Source organism: Ictidomys tridecemlineatus, chromosome 12 (assembly GCF_052094955.1).
Source record: "Ictidomys tridecemlineatus isolate mIctTri1 chromosome 12, mIctTri1.hap1, whole genome shotgun sequence".
In the NCBI taxonomy this organism is placed as follows: Eukaryota; Metazoa; Chordata; class Mammalia; order Rodentia; family Sciuridae; genus Ictidomys; species Ictidomys tridecemlineatus.
This window is the reverse complement of record NC_135488.1, coordinates 31,314,450-31,334,405: the sequence shown is the minus strand read 5'-3', so window position 1 is coordinate 31,334,405 and position 19,956 is coordinate 31,314,450. Positions and strand designations below refer to the sequence as shown.

The 19,956-nt window shown below is 54.0% G+C and overlaps 1 protein-coding gene and 1 long non-coding RNA gene across 2 annotated transcripts in view; one reads left to right on the top strand and one right to left on the bottom strand.

Moving 5' to 3' along the window:
• The window catches only part of Fbln7 (fibulin 7), a 28,565-nt gene extending 9,614 nt beyond the window's left edge, over positions 1-18,951 (top strand). The window contains exons 2-8 of the mRNA XM_005340251.5: positions 2,689-2,848; positions 6,596-6,766; positions 10,452-10,577; positions 13,511-13,660; positions 14,161-14,298; positions 16,376-16,514; positions 17,938-18,951. Coding sequence (XP_005340308.3) covers positions 2,689-2,848; positions 6,596-6,766; positions 10,452-10,577; positions 13,511-13,660; positions 14,161-14,298; positions 16,376-16,514; positions 17,938-18,310 — 1,257 coding nt within the window. The 3' untranslated portion in view covers positions 18,311-18,951. The remainder of the gene's footprint in view (positions 1-2,688; positions 2,849-6,595; positions 6,767-10,451; positions 10,578-13,510; positions 13,661-14,160; positions 14,299-16,375; positions 16,515-17,937) is intronic.
• On the bottom strand, positions 7,480-11,533 carry LOC144369169 (uncharacterized). The gene is made up of 2 exons (XR_013428660.1): positions 9,630-11,533; positions 7,480-9,526 (listed from the first exon to the last, which is right to left on the bottom strand). It is a non-coding gene; the product is annotated as an uncharacterized LOC144369169 (long non-coding RNA).
• Positions 18,952-19,956: the final 1,005 nt, after the last annotated feature.

Genomic DNA, 19,956 nt, shown 5'->3' with positions numbered 1-19,956 from the left:
GCGGAAGGCACTCATTCTCTGCTTCCCTGGCGCCTGGCCCTGAACCTGGCATGCTGGCCTCCCCAGAGCACCAGGGACCTTCCTGGTACCACGTTGGCCGTGTTAGCATCGTCCCAGGAGATCCTGAGGCCCTGGCCTTCCCTCAGCGAGGCAGCCTGCAGCCCTTCCATCTCCCCGCTCGCCTGGGTGCTGCCCGAGTTTGCTTGGTCACGAAGGTTTTAATATTTTCCAGTTGCAACCAGGGACATGAGTGTGTCTCACCCCTCATGTCCATCTCCGGGAAAGCAGCTGGTTTCCCTAGAAACAGCTGTGCCTGGAGCCAGGGGCACTGAGGTTGGAGACACTGGCTGGCCCCTTCCCTCCACCCGCTCCCCTTCCCCCGTCAGGGTTTGGAGCCTACCCCACCACCCAGTCTGGGCAGCTGCCTGCTCTTCCCAGCAGAGCCCTTGGCATTGAGTTCTCTCTGCTTCAAGACAGAGTTCTTCCATGTCCTCCAGGACAGCTATGGCCCACAGAGCCCTCTCCCAGCTGTCTGGGCCCTGGGCAGCTGTGGAATTCGTGGTGAGGATGTTTCCTCCACCGCTTCCCTGCCCCCACTGTCCGACCTCAGTGCACACGGGGTTGACCCCGCTGTGGGACACTGAGGTGCCAGCATTTCACTCCCTGGTGCAAATTCATCAATAAGACCATTCATCATACAGGGGCATGTGAGAACCAAAGAGACCGCCCACCGGGCATGGGGACTGGGCTAGACGTTGCAGGAGCAGGGGACAGCTCTGCTGCTCCTTGGCTACACCCATCTGGGCCAAGTCACTTGATTCCTAGCCTCCCTGTCTTCATCTAGGAGAAGGAGACAAACATATCACAATAACAAACCCCAGTGGAGACTGTCTTCTCCCGGGGTTGCTGCCAGCCCGTGGCTGCCGGTGTTTCTGGAAGAACTCGGGTATTCTCCCCTGTGAGGCACTTCACCAACAGGACTGACACACAGCCACGGAAACACCTACGAAGCAGTCCTGTTTTCTGTGAGAGGGAGGAGGCTGGGTGGGTCTCCCTGCTGGGCAGGCAGGGATGGCAGGAGGTCCCTGCCGGTGCCCCCAGGCCCTGCGTGGGAAGGCTTGGGGGCTGGGGGAGGAAAACAAACACAAGTTCCATTCCAGGCAAGGCTGGGGGGCTGTGCCTCCGAGGCCCTGGTGTGGTGGGGCCAGGAGCCCCCGTGGATTAATGAGTTCCAGGGGCAGTTGGCAACACAACTTTGACAAAAGCGTCCATTGAAACCGGCCATGAGTCATCTGCTTGGTAAGAGCAGCGGGGTGCAGGGGCCTGGCAGTCTCGCAGCCTCCCTGGGAGAGCAGACGTGGCTCTGTCCACGTGGCCACCGCGGTGGCATCCAGTGGGCGAGGCTGGCAGCCTCCCAGGCAGCAGAGGCCTCGTGCCTCAGTTTCCCAACGGTGCCGCTGGCTTTGAGACAATTTCCCTCAAATCATAAAACTAATACTCTATGGACAAAAAAAAAAAATCTGTATAAGAAAAATAAAACTCAACACATAAATTTGTCCCTAAGGATATCCTTGATCTTCATCTTGACCCAGCTCCTTTCTTCCCAGCAGGTGACACAAGTCAGGTCACATGAAGCTGGGCCCCAGCTGCGTGTGCACAACCTTAGAAGCCAGTGGCCCCGGATGTCAGGTCCCCCACCCACTCACCCAACTCGCCCTCCCCTCTCCCTCCCACGTCCTGGCACTTAAAGTCAATTGAGATTAGAGTCTCTGGGATTTTTATCATTGAACATGATGCTTACCTTGCTTTAGGAGTCTATCGATGACAAGCACAGTTCTCAATTTTTTCTTTTCTTTTTTTTTTGGCACTTAAAAAATCATCAGAATTGGCCAGAGATGGTGGCTGGCGCATACCTGTAATCACAGAGGCTCAGGAGGCTGAAGCAGGCAGATCCTGAGTTCAAAGCCAGCCTCAGCAACTTAGCAAGGCTCTAAGCAACCCTGCAAGACCCTGTCTCAAAATAAAAATTTTAAAAAGGGCCGGGGATGTGGCTCAGTGGTTAACTACCTGGGTGCAATCCTGGTATAAAAAGAAAAAGAAAATTATCAGAGCTGGTCGTTGACTTTTATGAATGCCTCTTTAACTGTATTGAGCTTTTTTCTTATTTTCCCTGGTACACTCGTGTGCACGTACGCGCGCGCACACACACACACACACACGCAGATGCACCAATACTGTTTTTGTGGTACAGGAACTTGAACCTAGGGGTTTCCACATGCTAGGCAAGCACTCTACCACTGATACAATCTCAGCCCTTTTCATTGTTTTGAGACAGGGAGGGCCTTGTGAAGTTGCTGAGGCTGGCCTGGAACTTGTGATCCTCCTGCCTCAGCCTCCCCAGCCACTGAGATTACAGGTGCAGTCGGGCCCTCATTTGGTGTTTTTTTTTTTTTTTTTTTTTTGAGAGGTGAACTGGGCTATGATACACGTGCATGGGGCTGTCCTCTGGTGACATAACCAGGCAGAGTGGGGCTGGAGTGCTGGGCAGAGAGGGCATCTCAGGAGGCCACTTCCAAATGGTGCTTAATAAGAGAGGTTTGGACCCTGTGTTTGGGGATGTCTGGAAGCCCAGAGCCAGCGCGTGGGTCTGAGCCCGTCCTGATGTGGGGTGGGCTCTTCTCTCCCCAGAACTGTCTCAGCAAACAGCAGCTCCTCTCGGCCATCCGCCAGCTGCAGCAGCTGCTGAAGGGCCAGGAGACCCGCTTCGCGGAGGGCATCCGCCACATGAAGAGCCGACTGGCCGCGCTGCAGAACTCTGTGAGCAGGGTGGCCTCGGACGCGCCCCCAGGTGGGTCCCCGTGTTAGCACTGCTGGGGCCTAGAACCCACTCAAGCGGCCGGCAATTCTATCCCCAGCCCAGGTCACCCCTGCAGGAAGCCCTGGACGGCCCTCTGTCCTCCCTCCTCCCTGCCTCCCTGCCTCCATTTCCATCAGAGGGCACATCTTAATCCTGGCTGGTGTGCCTGTGTGTGTGAGTGTGTGTGTGTGTGTGTCTGTGCGCGCGCGCGCTCGTATTAAAACAGCGCCTACTGTCTCCCCCGACCTGTCACCCTCTTTCCTCTTACACCTTCATTCTGGGCTACACAGCCACCATGGCCCTATGATCCTGCAGAACTGCCAAAGCAGTTGCTCAATAAATGTGGATGGCATCAATGAATGGATTCCAATTAGTTAGAAAACAATCGTCAATCACGTCTCCACTTTCCTGCCCCTACCCAGTGGGACAGCAATGGGCTTGTCATTTAACAATTTTTTTTTTTTTAAGCACTGTTAATGGACATAAGGGCCTTGCACATGCGCGGCAAGCGCTCTACCGCTGAGCTTTACTCCCCATCCTTAAAGGGCTGTTTTTTAGGGCAGTTTTAAGCAAAACTCCTGGGAAAGCGCCAGAGCGCAGGCGCACGCCCCATCCGGTGCTGGCATCCCGCAGCGGGTCGGCCCCGCTGCTCTGTGCGGGAGACGTGTGTTCAGGCGTGAAAAGCATCCTCCAGAGATGTTCCAATGCGGGGAAGCGGAGAAGGTCCCCCGGGACAAGTCTCGCCTGTCTGTTGAGGTTGCAGCGCGGCCCGAGGCCCCTCTGCAGGGGACAGCTCCGACTGCACAGGGGCGCCTTCCCCTGGGTGACCCTGCGGGTGGGCGCGCTGGACGCGGGCGGGTGCTTTCCTCTGGCTCCATGTCCTGGGGCGGGAGGGGACGGAGCCTCTGGCCTGACCGCACCTGCTCACCGCAGACACACCATCCGGGCGCTCTTTGCGGTGGAGACCGTTTCCTGGGCCGCTACTTTACAGAAGTTGTGGTGCAAATCCAGAGGCTCAGCGCGGAGCCCCCTCCTGCTTCCCTTGGCTGGGCTCAACCTGCCAATAAAAACTCACCCTTCCCAGGCAGGTGGTGCCCCAGCCCTCAGTGGGGTTCCCCACACCAACTCCAAGGGGCAGTCAGGGCGTCCTTCTCCCTACAGACGGGGAAACTGAGGCCAAGAGAAATGGGTTAGCAGCCTCGGGCCCTTGATCCAGTGATTCTATCCTCTCCTGTTAAAGGCTGGACTCCACAGAGCCTGTTCCGCGGGATTGCAGAGAACTGCCCGCAGGGAACCCTAAAGCACGCCCTGCCCGTGTCTTAGGCCCCTGTCCACCAGACCCACGGACAGGCAGTGCTCATGACATAACTCGTCCTCTCATCCCCAGCTTGGGGCTTTCTTCCCTGACCAAGGTTAGGTTTTTTAAAAGTGGCAAGTTCTCTTTTTAAAAAGAGCCCATCGTGTACTGTGCCTCACAATAGGTGCTGGACACAGTGCTGGGTGTCACAGGGGTCCAGCCCCGGGACAATCCTATCAGGTTGTCTTGAGGTCCCTGGGCCTCCGGAAGGCCAGACATTGCCCCAGATCAAATGGCCAGTAGTGGGGAAATTATCTTCTGCTTTGTTGTGGGGGCAGGGGCATTTGCTGGGGGTGAGCAAGAATAATTGCTGGTCTTCCTGTTTCTGGCACCAGGCCCTGTGTCTCCCTGACCCCAAGCTGCTGTGATGACTTACCTGCTGATCTCATTCCTTACACACTAACCTCATTCCAAAAGGTGCAGGGAATTCATGTGGCCCTATGTACTCACCAGGACATTCTCATAAAGTGGATCCACCCAGGGGTTCCTCCTCATCCTCCACTAGAACAGTGGCCTTCAGCTCTCTTTGGGGATGTGATTGACAATTGGTTTCTAACTAATTGGAATCCATTCATTCATGCCACACACATTCATTGAGCAACTGTTATGTGCCAGATACTATTCAAGCTATCTAGGTACAATTACTTGTGTTGCCCCTACAAGTGGTTTTTCTTTCTTGAGGGTTTTTGTTTTGCTCTTGGGTTTTTTGTTTGTTTGTTTTTTTCAGTACTGAGCATTGAACCCAGAGGCTCTTTACCACAGAGTTACAGCTCCACCTATTTTTTTAAATATTTATTTTTAGGTGTATGTAGATGGACATAACACAATGCCTTCATTTTTTTATGTGGGGCTGAGGATCGAACCCGGGTCCTGCCTGTGCTAGGCGAGCGCTCTACCACTGAGCCACCATCCCAGCCCCAACCCCCCACCCATTTTTATTTTTTATTTTGAGACAGAGTCTCAGTAAGTTGCCCAAGCGGGGCTTCAGCCTGAAATTCTCCTGCCTCAGCTTCCCAAGTCACTGGGATGACAGGCATGTCCTATCATGTCTGGCTCTTTCTTGAGGTTTTTAAATATTTCTTCTTCCCAAAGACACCCTATTCCTTTCCCCCTCCAGTATTTTAAACTTTGTCAACATGATAAAGTTATTTAAAAATAACCATGGAGTCACCTATCTCAGGCTCTGGGCAGCACCCTCTGGATGTAAGCTCCCTCCTGCTTCAGGAACTCCCCATTAATAAGAACCCCTGAGAGCTTCAGGGATCAGCTCCTGCCCTCCTGCCCCTCCAGGCTGCCCTGGCTGCCCCGTGGAGAACCCTTGCTGAGTCTGGCTGGGGTGGAGTATCAGGGCACAGTGTGGTGGCAAGCGTGCCCTCCGGGCCTCTTGAGAGCTGGGTTTTGTCTGTCTTGGTCGCAAGTGGCAAATTCTCTTTTTAAAAAATGCGTTTTACCTGGGGACGCAGGGAGAGCCCAACACATGCTGTGTCATTCATCTGTTGGTTCAAGAACCATTTATGGGTCATTCACTAAGCGCCAGGTATAGGGCTGGTGCTGAGGACACAGCAGGGACCAGGCCAGACGGCACCCAACAGAGAATACTAACCCCAAGGTGGAGACAACCCGGCCGGCAAGGATGTTCAAATGGTTGCCAATCTAAGAAGAACGTCAGGGAGCTGTGGGGCGAGGTGCCCTGGAGGTCTCGGCTGGCCATGGTGGCCGGGGAGCACTCACTCTGGGAGGTTCTAGCATTTGAGGAGAGACCTGAAAAGCAAGAAGGGGCCAGCTGGGAGAAGTTCTGGGGAACATTTCAGGCCGAGAGGACAAAAGCCGAGGCCTGGAGATGGCCTGAACCTAGCCTGTTCAGGACACTTAAAGAACCCCAGTGAAGCCAGGGCTGGTGGCAGACACCTGTAATTCCAGTGTCTTGGGAGGCTGGGGCAGGAGGATCACAAGTTCAAGGCCAGCCTCAGCAACTTAGCGAGGCTCTAAGCAATTTAGGGAGACCCTGTCTCAAAAATGTCTGGGGATGTCGCTCAGTGGTGAAGCACCCCTGGATTCAATCCTCAGCACCAAAAAGAAAAAGAAAGAAAGAAACCCAGGGGGCTGGAGCTCCCAGAAAGCAGAGCCAGTAAGTGGCAGCGAGAGGGCGAGGCAACCACAAGAGGGCGGAGTCCGCCCCTCTCTTAGGCTCCCACTTGGTGTCGCTGAGCCTTGTTGCACCTTTCATCAAGCAGGCACCCCAAGAGCCCCTGAAGACTGGGTGAGAGGTGTGTCCTGCTCGGCACAGCCTGCAGCGGGACTCTCAGAGGTCCACCTCTGCAAGCCAGGAAGCCGACTGTGGCCTGGAGGAGGGCTCCTCACCCTTCCTTTTCTCCTTACAGTTTCCTGCCCGGCGCTGAGCGCCCCAACTGACGGCAGGAAGTTTGGAAGCAAGTACTTGGTCGACCATGAAGTGCATTTTACCTGCAACCCCGGCTTCCGGCTGGTGGGGCCCAGCAGCGTGGTGTGCCTTCCCAATGGCACCTGGACAGGGGAGCAGCCCCGCTGCAGAGGTACGGCCCGCCCAACGCACTGCTCGGGTCTGCTGGGTAGGAAGGGTTGCTCCCTGGGACACTTTCGCTTGATTCTTTAATCATTCCTGGACCACAGAACATGGGGAACTTGTCTTGACTCCAGGCCTGGGCTGATCTCTGCATGAGTTTGCTAAACCCTCACAACAAGGTCATGTCCTTGCATAGAGGGAGATTGAAACCTTGAGGTAAGGTCACACAGCTGAGAACACTCTGACCCCAGAGTCTTTGTTCTTCAACACCTTCCTCTGCCCTGGATTCTGGCAACTGGGTCTAATTAGTTGGGGACAAGAAGCCACCCGTGCTTGAGGAGAGGGACAAGAGGCAGGGCCTGCAGTGGTCACTCTGTTCTGGGGTTGCAGTCTGCTTGTGAGCTGCAGGGGTTCCCCAGGATGGAGGAAATCCCACTGGTGTCCTTTGTGTCTGTAGACAGGCTCAGGGAGAGTGCTTTGAGATGTGTGGACGCAGGACACGATTTTTTTCTTGATGCTAGTTTGAAAACAGAACTTTATGATGTGGAGTGCCGGGTTTCAGTTCTAGCAACTAAAAGGCTCAGGGGTCACTCCAGTTGAACTGGGCTGACTGGGCTGTGCAAAATAACCACACAAGAGACACAAATACCTTTTTCTTTGGGAGTCTCTGTGACAACTCCTCTGACCTTAAGGGTCGGCAGGAAGAGAGAGAGAGAGTGAGAGCACATGCTGACCCCTTTTATTGAGAAGAAGCTATTCAAATGAGGCAAGAGATCAGGTTTCAGGGGGGCTGAGTCTATCTTCATGATGTCCACTGTCAGCAGGTTGACTGACACCTAGGTAGGCCAATCAGGTAAATTCCTGCTGAGAGCAGAGTGTCAAGGCAGCTGCAGTCCGCTAACTTGGGAGAAGCTGTGTCCAGCAGCTGCTGAGAGATGGGTAGTGACCTACGAGTGCTTCACTGCAGCCACCACAGGGTGACCACCACGCCCAGTTTATACTTAGATGAAAAATACCCTTATCCAACCCATTCTAGGACTTGCCACCACCTTGCTCCCTATGCCAACCCTTCCCAAATGTTAGTATACGTGGCCCTGGTATAAGTCCAGGTGGGCTGCACCATGTGGTCCTCTGGTGGGGAAGGACAAATGGCCAGGAAGGAGGCTGCAGAGACAGAGCTCAGGATGAGTCTGGAATGAGCTGGGGAGTTGAAGATCAAGAATCAGGAGAGCACCACGTGGGACCATGGAAGAGGCCAGCAGACTCACCGCCATGGTTGGCAGGCAGGACCGTCCACTCCACACAATGATCTTCCAGGGAGAATCTGACCTTCCGGGCTCTGACTTCGGTGAGGGGCTACTTAGCTCTCCCAAGACATCAGGCAAGAGGCAGTGAGCCAGTGGGTACGAACCCTCTGTCTAGTGTAGCTTGCTTGTGACTGGCACCACACTGGCTGGTTAGGGCCCCGAATCCATCCATGCTCTGAAGCTCTCAGGATCTTCTCTGCTTCTAGTAATAGCAGGAACAAATACAGGGTGTTTCTCAAAGTTGAGTTAACATCAGTAATAACTAGAGAATATACTAAAAGTGCCGATTTCCTTGGTCTCCAGCCGGGCGGGTCTTTGGAGGCCTCAGTGCCTGCTTCCCATGAGCTGTCTGGGTGGCTCTGGAGCACACTGCACAGAGTCACGGAGGAGGTCCTGCTCAGCGTGGGGAGTCCTCCCTCATGACGAGAGCACCCAGGATCCCTGGAAGACACCCTCTGCAAGTCGCAGAGACAGAGCTCAGCTGGGGGGCGCCAGGGGTCCCACCTCTGTCACGCAGCTCTTTTCCATGCCTGGGCTCCTGGCCCCCACGTTTGTAGCTCTCTGCCCGAACACATCCTCCCAGGTCTCTTCTCTGATCCACTCCTCCTGTCATCTGAATCACCTGATGCTCACCCTAAATGCACGCTCTCTTCAAGGACAGAGAATACGGGTGGTACCCAAACAGTGAGCCGGCAGCACCAGGCCGTAGAAGGCCTCTGATTGCACCTCAGATTAGAAATGTGAGCGGGCGTTGTGGTGCACACCTGTCATCCCAGCTCAGGAGGCTGAGGCAGGAGGATCACGAGTTCAAAGCCAGACTCAGCAACTTAGCAAGGCCCTAAGCAACTTAGCAAGACCCTAGCTCTAAATTAAAAATAAGAAGGCTGGGGATGTGGCTCAGTGGTCAAGCACCCCTGGGCTCAATCCCTGGTACAAAAAAAAACAAAACAAAAAAAAGGTTAGAAATGTGGGGAGTTGGTATGGAGCCTGTCAATAAATGAGCATCCTGGGCAGATCCAGAGAAGGCAACAGGACGGGTCCAGGGGCACCTGTGTGTGTATGTGTCTGGCCACTGAGGCCCCAGCCCCCCTCCCACAGACTCCAGGTGGAGGCCAGACTCTGTATCTTCCACTGGAGGCCCCCAAAGAGAGGCAGTGGCCCCCAGCCCTTGGGGTCAGGCTGAAAGACACCGGTGTTCACACCTCTTGACTCTCTGCCCACCTCTCCATGGTTTAGTGGTAGCCCACTCTTGGAGTGGGCTGGTGGCCATGATGGGGCTGGACCACAGGTCCACACAGCAGTCCAAGCTCCATGGCATTTGTGAGCTGTTGTTCCAGCCTCTGTCCTGGAAACTGGTCACCTGAGAACAGAATGGCTGGCAGAGGGCACAACCAGGCTGAGGATATAGAGCCACGGAAATGGGTCCTGTCCCCTGGGCAGGTGACATCTGCACAGTCTGGGCCCTATGGACAAACAGAAGCCCTCAGACAGTTTACATAACAAGGCAGCCCCACAAAAGCCAAAGTCCTCTTGAATCCCCCCAAACAAGGCTATGATTCTCCTTACGTTGATGAGGGCAAGGGTTCAAGTTCCCATATGCTGCCAGCAGGTCAGCAGGCAGACCTCTTCTTCCTGCGCAGATGACTTGTACCTGGACTGAAACCCGGCTTAGGAAGTCCATAACAAGCACACAGCCTGAGGGCTTTGAAAATCATCTTTACATAACTAAGATATGCAAATGAGTGTTGGGGAAAGTGGATGCAGACTAAAAGCTATAAATAAGCCAAGAACAATCACCTAGCACTCAGAGAAAAATGGAGTGTGCACTTTTACAGTCCGTGTGTCTACCCAGAGCTCTTCCACAGACCCGTCGAGGGCATGAGCAAGGAATGGCATTACTGAAAGGTCGATCACTCCTACCTGGTGAAGCATAGGAGAGCTTGCGGCTGTGAAACTGGGGACTCACTGTTCCCATTCCCAGCATCCTGCTGGGCTCTCCCTCCCCTTGACAACACCCCTGAATTTCACTCCTGTTTAAAGGTTGTTCCACTTTGACACTGGCTAATGGGGACAGAGGGAGTGGGCAAGAGGACAGAGGCCTCCGCCTGGTTACAGCTGTCTACACTGCAGCTTTGCACACTAAATCAGTGCCTCCGGTGGAGCACGGCCCAGTGCCAGGCCCACTCCTCACAGAGAGCAGGGTTCCTGAGGAGAGAAGCCAGGGCAGCACGTCAGCCACGAGGCCCCCTCACAGCAGGTGGAGAGGGCTGCCAGGTCAGGTGGGAGTAGACAGCTGGAGGAGTCCCGTGACAAAGGAAGTTGGCTCATGATTGCCTTTTGTTTTAGAGCTGGAATCACATCTGTGTTTGGGAATCCCTTCTCTCCTAGGTACCAGCGAATGCTCCAGTCAGCCTTGTCAAAACGGCGGAACCTGCATCGAAGGCGTCGGCCAGCACAGGTGCATCTGTCCCCCAGGGAGGACTGGGAGTCGCTGTCAGCATCAGGCTCAGACTGGTACGTAGCTGCTGCTGGCTGGTGGCAATGCTCCACTGCAGGGAGGTGAGGACCCTCGTCACTGTCACCAAACACAGATGTGTTGGGAGCTCAGTGCCCCTCAGTGGAGTGTGTCTGTCCTCTCTGGTGGATATCCTCCCGTCCCTAAGGTGGTCACTTGGAGGGAACCTGGCTCTTCCATGCAACCCGTAGCTCCGCCCGTGAGGATGTGGCTGGGAAGCCTCACTGTGGTCCTCTGCTCCATCAGCATCTCAGCCAGCAGAAGTCTTTCCTCCAACCTTCACGTGCTACAAGATGGGCAGTTGCTGATGCAGTTCAAAGCATTTGAAAATCTCAACAGCCAGACATTTGAGTAGTGAGTCCCAGTATATTCCCAGCAGAGGTTTAATGTGCCACATGGTGGCTCATTTTGCACATGGCAAGAAAACCTCATGACAAGGGACCTGTGGAGAATGGACAGGGTTCCCATGCTCTGCTCAATCAAGACTTCTATTAAAAAAAAAGAAAAGAAAGAAAAAAAAATTCAACCCAAAGATCTTCTTTTCCTTTGCCAGAAAAGCCTGGTGGGGTCTCTGTGGGGGAAGTGTACTGGTGGATGCCCAAGGTCAGGTTTGAATAGTGGCCCCGGGGAATTTGCCTCTCACTGTGCCTGAACTAGGCTAGTGAGTCAGCCTGCTGGGTGCTTCCTCTAGGGGAGCCCAGGGCTCCTGTAGCTCCTGTCCTGGGGCCAATTTCTGGGAGAGGGGGGCAGAGGCTTCTTGGCAGCCCTATTGCCTCTGTTTACAAACAAGGGGAGAAGAAACGGCCCCCACCCCAGTCTTGGTCACTGAATGTTCTACCCACCCACCTCATGTTGAGATTTCTTTTGCTGTAGGACCTTCAGGACATTGTCCTTCGGGTCCAATGGTCACTATGAAATATCTGTATGACCAGAATCCTCACCATGTTAAGGCTCTTAAAGCAGGAGTCAGAAATATTATCCACCAGTTGGTGGTCCGGATCCACCAGCTGGCGGGCCAAGCGGGAGGCTGCAAGTCTAACCTTCTAGCACCTCCTGGGGTTTGAGTACACCCTTTATAGTCCAAAACCACATTAAAACATAAGTGGCTGTTGCTACGATTCAAAACCATGAACAAACATCATGAGATCTAAAATCATAAGCAGAAAAGGGAGTGGGCCCAAACCTCCCTAGTTGAGTACAAATTAGGGAATGGTTACTAATGTGTAGACAATCAATCTCTTTCAGGGTACATAGTCCAAATTTAAAAACCGGGAGCCAAAGGCAGAGGACTTTTACATTATATAAGAATTGTCATTTTGTGTTGCCAAACATGCTTTGCTAAGCAACTGCTGATGGGCACAGAGGCAGGGCTTTCCCTGGGAGAAGCATTTCTTACATGACGTGGAGTCTCAGGGCAAAATGGAGTCTGTTTGATTATTGCCCAAGTAGCCTGGCCCATTACAACCAGGAAGGTGAAAGCGGTCGTTAGTAGGTACATCTATCTAATGCCAGCTTTTGTTCTTACAGTGTCTGTGAAAGGCCAGCAGACATCTGAGCTCTTGCTCACCTGCCCGGAGCTAGAACCTTCTTTTCCTTCCCCTCAGGGGGCCTGTGTCCTTGCAGCTGGGGTGGGGGAGCCTGTCTGCAAATGTGTGTGTGTGTGTGTGTGTGTGTGTGTATTTTTTTTTTTTAAGACAGGTCTTACTATATTGCCAGCTGGCCTTGAATTCCTGGGCTCAAGTGAGCCTAGCCTCTTGACTGACTCAGCCTCCCAAGTAGCCAGAACTACAGGCATGTCCCCCAATTTCTTTTTTTAAAAAAATCAATTCATCTTATTTTAATTGTGATAAAATATAAATGACATTTGCCATTTTAATCACCACATTCACACCCTATTGCTTGCTACACCAACCAGCCATCTCCAGGGTGCTTTCATCTGCTAGACTTGGAATTCTGTCAGATTCCCCCTACCTCGTTCCTGCCACCAGCCCTGCCCACCTCGCCTGCCCCATGGACTGGACAGCATGTGTCCCCTGTGAGTGAAGTCACAGGGGACTGTTGTCCTCCTGTGCCTACCAGGAGTCCTCCCACTAATTCCTCTCCAATTTCCCTTAACCACATAAGAGCTCCAAATCCTTTGAAAACTTTGTAAAAATAGTTAGAAAACTAGTTTCTGTTCTTGGTAACACACACACCCACACACACCCCAAAAAAATAGAGACCCAAAGTTTTGAACTCCAAGGATCACTGTTGTCCCTGGAGTTCAAGTGTTTTTTAAAAAGAAGGGAGCAAAAATTTGCTCCTCAAATGTAGGCTCTCTCTTCACTCATTGCTTCTTTTGCTGAGAAGAAGCTTGAATGTTCTCTCTTATAAGTGGATGCTGATCCATAATGGGGGGGGGACATGGGGAAAATGGAAAAGCTTTGATGGAACAAAAGGGAGGGAGGTGGAAGGAGGAGCATGGGGCAGGAAAGGTGGTGGAATGAGATGGACATCATTACCCTAAGGTACATGGAAGCCTGCACGTACGGTGGGACGCTATGTCGTGCACAACTAGAGAAATGAAAACTTGTGCTGCAGTTCTGTACACTGGATCAAAATGCATTCTGCTGTCATACCTAATTAAAATACATTGATTAAAAAATAAAAAGCGCTGGGGATGTTAAGAAAATAAAATAAAAGGAAGGGGGACTTCACGCCCTGGTGGGCCTTGGCGGGGACCGTCCGGTGGCCTGCGTCTCCACTCGACATCTCACTCGGGCGCCCCGGGTCCTCGCGGCTTGGGCGCCCTGCCGGGGTCCTGGAATCCTGCGCGTCTTCCTTCTCCACTCCAGGGGCAGCGCACAGGAAGGGCCGCGCGGGGCTCCCCAGGGCTGGGCCCCCCCGCAGGTGCACCCAGCCGGCACTGAGGAGTCCCGTCTTCTCCCCGCAGCGGCCCAAGAGGACGAGGACGAGGGCGACGTGGCCGGCGACCCTGCCTTCAGCCGCGCGCCCCGCTGTGCGCAGGTGGAGCGGGCGCAGCACTGCAGCTGCGAGGCCGGATTCCACCTGAGCGCCGCGGCCGGCCGCAGCGTCTGCCAGGGTAGGCGCGGGCTCGCGGGGGACCCGGGGACACGCGGGGAGTGGGCGGGGCTCCCACCGCAGCCCGCCCACCTGCAGGGAGCCCGCCCCGACCTGGGCACGCGGGAAAGGAGAGGGTGGGGCGGAGGACGCTCCCTGGGCGTGGTCTCGGAAATTCCCGCCCACTTCGCTGTTTTGATGTTAAACAAATGGATGTAGCTGCTGGGTAGACCGTGGGGGCGCTCCTCAGAAAGCCAGCCTAGAGAAAGCAGCGGGGCGGGGTGGGGATCCCAGGCGCCGCCCCTTGTCGGATCCCGGCCCCGCCTACGTGCCCAAGCCACGGCCCTTCGTGGCTTGAAGAGCTCCGAGCCCTGTTATCCATGTGCTCTACTGCGGCTCAGGCTCAGCAGCTACCCCAAGTCCAGCAATAGCCTCAACTGCTAGAGAATGGGGCCACCCTAGTTGGTGGCTGGATGACACCGGCTTCGTGGCTCCTGAAGTCAGCGGCCTTTCTCCCCTCAGATGTGAACGAGTGTGAACTCTATGGGCAGGAGGGGCGGCCCCGGCTCTGCATGCATGCCTGCGTGAACACCCCGGGCTCCTACCGCTGCACCTGTCCCAGTGGATACCACACCCTGACTGACGGGAAGACCTGTGAGGGTGAGTGAGCTGCAGCAGGGGCAAGTGGCCCTGGGTCTGGACAGTACCATCTGTACCTGATCACCAGCTGCTGCCGCCACTCATCCTAGCCCCGACCTCACAATCAGGAGTCCCCGTTAGGGGAGTCAGTGTCTCAGGTCCATTGATCTTTAAACACAGCAACAAAAGGGCCTCTCAAAACCAGACCATGCCATCTAAATAGGAAATGAGTTGCTTACCCAGTGGGAGTGACTGTTTTCAAGGTCAGATCATTTCCACCCAGCTGGGGCTGGACCCAGAGGCAGAGCAGCCAGTCAGCCACTTCTGATGTACAACCTGGAGAAGCCCATCAGATTCCAAGGCCCTGTATGGGCCTCTGCAAGGCTACCCTTAAAAGGGATGATACCTTACAGTCACTGTGCCTCCACGTGGCCAGATACACAATGCTGGCCATGTCCATGTCCTTCTGAAGGTGGAAGGCCCAGGGACTGGCAAGAGTGAGGGCTGCCACTATCCTTGGGCTTAAGCAGTGAGGAGAGGATGGGGTTTATCAGAGCCTCCTAGATGGCTGGGGGGATGCAGATGGCTGGGGTGGGGTGCAGATAGCTGGGGGGCTGGTGGCCACCACCAGATCTGGACCCAGGCAGGGACCCTTCAGAGGAGCACACACCCACCCTCCTGCCTCCAATCTGCCAGCCCAGCTGAGAGTCCAGAGGGCTGAGAGTCCAGAGAGAGCCCAGGCCAGTGAGCCTCCTAGAACAGAGGGGGTTGGATGGGCACAGGTAAGAAGGACATGACTGGCTTAGGTTCTACCCCGTGCTGAATCCTGTCCCTCAGTCCTGGGGGAGTGGGTTGAGCTTTCTAAGGCTGGTTCCAGGAATGGTGACAAGGGGCCTTCATGGACAAGTGGGAGTGGGAGGCACCCAGGGGGCAGGGGAAGAAGTGTAAGTGGGAGTGGCTGGCAGAATGGAGAGGCTGAGAGCTCTTGCAACAGTCACTGTTGTCACCAGCCCCAGGGACAGGGACATACCAACAGCAGGCCTCCTGTGACCCTACCTCTCAAGTGTTGACATTAATAAACACGAATAGTCCAGTTCTCCACAGCAGCTCGTAGTCAGAGCGTGGTAGTCCCCGTCATCCCTGGAGGGTACGTTCCAAGACCCCCAGTGAATGCCTGCAGCCAAAGCTGGTATCCAGTCCTGTGTACATACCTATGTTCAGTGCAGCTTATAAATTAGGCACAGTAGGAGATTAACAGTGAAAACTAATATTAGAGCAATTATTAAAATATACTCCAATAAAACTTATCTATAACATGAATTATTTCTAGAGTTTTCCATTTCATATTTTTGGATCATGGTTGACCACTATTAACTGAAACTGAAGAAAACAAAACAGGCCTCTGGCGAGAACCACCGCACCCTGGCAGGACCCACAGCTCTGCTCTCCCCCCATGTATCCCCATGGACACAGTACACTGAGGGCAGTGCTGCCCTCTAGGGCAGTGGCAGGGGCCTCCTCCATGGGCACACCTGGGCATGTTCAGGAAGAGGTGGCTCCCTGCTAATTTCTCTTGGGGGTCCCCTGCCGGCTCAGGGGGGTCCACCTCTGGGACTGGAGTAGCAGGAGGCATCCAAGGAGCCGCCCCCCAGCCCATCCTACAGCTCATGGAGGCCCACAGAGGACTGCTTGAAGTGGGGAGAGATGGTCTTCAGCGGGGGGACTCTCTGGGTGCTTGGAAGGAGAGCAGAGCAGGGGGTGTCTGCATCTGGTGGAGGAAGAGCCCAGGAGGAAGGTTTTTCTGGAGACTTGAACCTCAGCATGCAAACACCAACACAGAGGCCTTTGGGCTGAGAGGGAGGGAAGGAGGTCAGATCCTGGGGAGCGTGCTCCCCAGCATGGTTCTGCAGCACTTCCGCAGGCCCCTGGTTTAGATGGCTGGGGGTGGTTCCTGCCTGAAGATAAGTGCCATTTGAAAGTCCCCCTTGTGTGGAGTGCTGCACTCAGAGCCTGTTGGAGCCGCTCCTGTTGGTTTGGTGATGGAGGGAAAGTCAGGGGTGGGTGGATGTTTACCCTGGGTTCCTGTCTTGTATTTCAGATGTTGATGAGTGTGCAAGTCCACAGCCCGTGTGCCCGCAGGGGACCACATGCATCAACACTGGGGGAGGCTTCCAGTGCGTCAGCCCTGAGTGCCCCGAAGGCAGCCACAATGTGAGCTACGTGAAGACTTCTCCCTTGTGAGTACAGCCAGGGCCACCCACAGCTCTTTGCACCCAGGCTCCTGCGTGTACTTGTGGCAGGGCTGGACGCCTCCAGGCCTTGGAGGAGGGAGCAGCTGTGTCACAGGAATGATGAGGGCCAGGGAGCTGGGCGACCAGCTTCTCTGAGCTCCCATTTCCCTTTAGGGGTTTGCATTTAACACTTTGCCATAAGAACCCATCTTGTCACGGGAGAGTAATGCACCTAGGGCTTCCCGGCCACAGATGATGGTGGCACTACAGCCACCTGTGGGCATGGCCAGGGAGGGCGACCAGACAGAAGCAGCTGCTTCTGATGTTACCTTGAATCCCACAGCAGCCAGAGGCAGGTATACATGACACGATTTGGAAGATGGTCATTTTCTCAATTCCACGTAGCTGGTAACTAATGGACCGAGTCATGCTGTGATTCCCTGCACTTTGTGTTACATCATCTGCTTTTCCAACAGTGCTAGAAGGTTCAATGCCCAGTATGTTCCACACTTAAACAGTAGAATTGCCTTTTTATGGGAGATGGACATTTAAGGGGAATAACGATCCCTAGCACAAAGCTCCCACACTTCTCAAAAAGATCCTGAGAGCCCTCACACTATCTTTAAGATGCAGAGAAGTGACTTCATAAGCTTAGTTATTTAAGTTGCTCTTTGGATCAAAGCAGAAATTAGAAGCATCAGGAAAATGTGTGGCACCTAAGAGTGACAGTTATAAAAGAGGATGAGGACTCCAGAACCTTCCTAAAGGAAGGGACCTGTCTGTTGTGGCCTCCAGGGACATGAGATTAACAGGTGAGTGTGTTATTTGATCTGCAAAATCATGATGGTCAGAATCGCCAGACACTAAGTTTTATTTGTCCTTTGTGTTTGATAAGATAGAGAAATATGGAAAACTTTTCTATGGGACCCTGTTCCAAGTGGGTAAGGAAGACAGGGTTTCCTGCTTTAAGAACAAAAGTCATTGTATTTGGAAAGCTCGTGTGTGCTGTCCCACACTGCCGCTGACTGTGGGGGTCCCTCCATGACAGGGGGAGGTCTTCCCACCTGCAGAAAGGGAACCTGGTTTGAATTCCAGTGTTGCTATCATTATGAATCTTCCCAGGCTTCGTTTTTCTTTAAAAACTAAAATAATAGCACTTCAATATAGACGTGTACACACACACACACACACACACACACACACACTCCCCACATGAGTCAGCAGGGCTCCCAGGACTGGAATAGATGCAGAGTCCCTTCCCTGGACATGCCTGACGCCAGCCACATTCACTTGCCTGCAGCTCCGGAGCTCGGGGTGAGGGACTCAGGGCTGGGGAAGGCCCCCTGGTGATTTTTGCAAGCTGGCAGGTGGGAGGGGGGCCTCTAGAGCTTCCCCAAGTCTGACTGCGTCCATCTTGCCTCTGCTCCAGCCAGTGTGAGCGAAACCCCTGCCCCATGGACAGCAGGCCCTGCCGCAGCATGCCCAAGACCATCTCCTTCCATTACCTCTCTCTGCCCTCCAACCTGAAGACGCCCATCACGCTCTTCCGCATGGCCACGGCCTCGGCCCCAGGCCGACCTGGGCCCAACAGCCTGCGGTTTGGGATCGTGGGTGGAAACAGCCGTGGCCACTTTGTGATGCAGCGCTCTGACCGACAGACGGGGGAGCTGATCCTCGTCCAGACCCTGGAGGGGCCGCAGACGCTGGAGGTGGACGTTGACATGTCAGAATACCTGGACCGCTCCTTCCAGGCCAACCATGTGTCCAAGGTCACCATCTTTGTGTCCCCCTATGACTTCTAAGGGTTGCCTGGGGGTGGGGAGCGGGGGTGGAGATATGGGCTGATTCCTCTACCCCAAGGACTCAACTGTGGACACTGACTGTGACAGATGTCTCTCCCCTCTGCCTTGCCCCTGCCCTGTCACCCAGGCTCAGGAGGGTGACCACAAAACTCAAACTGCCACGTCCCATTTTTGTCTTGCTTTAAGGCTCTCCCCTTAGATGATGCAGTTTCTCAGATCTGTCTTGTTTTGTTTTTCATTTTTTTTTTTTAAGAGGCTGGGCAGCTTTTCAAAATGCTGCATGAATGGCATTGAGTTTGTACCATCTGGGGAGGGGACGCTCATGGCGTGTGTCCCAGATGGTGGCCAACCATTCTGCATTATTACAGACCTTGCTAGGAACAAAGTGCGTCTACCCTGTGCACTTGGCGGAGGTAGTGTCCTCCCACCCCAGCCTTATGGTGTCCCTCTCCCTTCTGTGGCACGCCTGCCAGCCTTTGTACCCGAGAGCCATGGGAGGGCCTGGACCTTGATCCTTCCAGACCAAGGAACCGATGTTAAAGCTGGATTCTGCCTGATTACTTTCCCTTTTGAGAAATCACATCTCAAAAACACTGCCTGGTGTCAGAGCTGAGGAAATAAAATCTACCGCTCCTCCCTGCCCCCTCTGACTTCTCGCTGAGCACGCTGAGCACAAGACAGCCCAGTTCCTTCTGGGAGGGGACAGTGGGCTCTCTTCCTGCCTGGGGGTTGGACACACTGGAATAAATGAATAAGAGAGAAAGCACAGGGCAATCCTTGGGTTGGGTCCACCAGTCTCATTTGTCTTGGCTGCATGAGTGACTGGAAGGACATTGGGCACGGGCAGTTTAGGAAAATACTCACATCGACTGGATTCTGTGGCTTCCTACTTCTGGCAGAAGAACTGAGGGGTGAGACCCTTCAGACAACCAAAGCAGGAAGATTGGCCAGGACGGAGAAGGGGTGGAGAGGGGCTGCTCCAGTGAAAACCCTGAGGCTAGTGGGGCTGGGCGGAAGGTCCATACCCAAGCTCCTGGTAGTCCACTGGTGAGTTTCCCTCATACATATTTTATTTAAAAACTCTTTGACCTGGGCATGGTGGCATGCCTCACGAGACTGAGGCAGGAGGGTTGAAAGTTCAAGGTCAGCCTTGGCTATTTACTGAGATCCTGTCTCAAAAAGAAAAGATAACAGCTGGAAGTATTTTATAGAATTGGAAGAAAAAAAGCAAAAATTCAAAATGGCAGCTGGGATTATAACTCACTGGTTGGGCACCCCTGGGTTTAACCCCCCAGTACTGCAAAAAAGAGAGAGGGGTGGAGAGACGGCGCCAGAGGAAGTGTGTCCTTAGTTTGCCAACCAAGCTTCTTATGAAGGTGGTTTGTGGCATGGTCTGTCCTTGTTCTCTTTGTGGGACAAAACAATGAGACATGGTCAAGAGTTGCTTTTGAAATTTTCCTTCTCCCATGGGCTCAGCAATTCAGCTGCTGTCTATCGGCAGAACAGGGATCTGAAAACCTGCTTTTGTGGGTTGATACAAGACTTACTCATCATCATCCGCAGCCCTGTACTTCCAATGGTGATGTGAGGGTCCAAAGCCCACACCCCAACCAACCAGCTGTGCAGAATCCAGGCAAGAGAGCCCA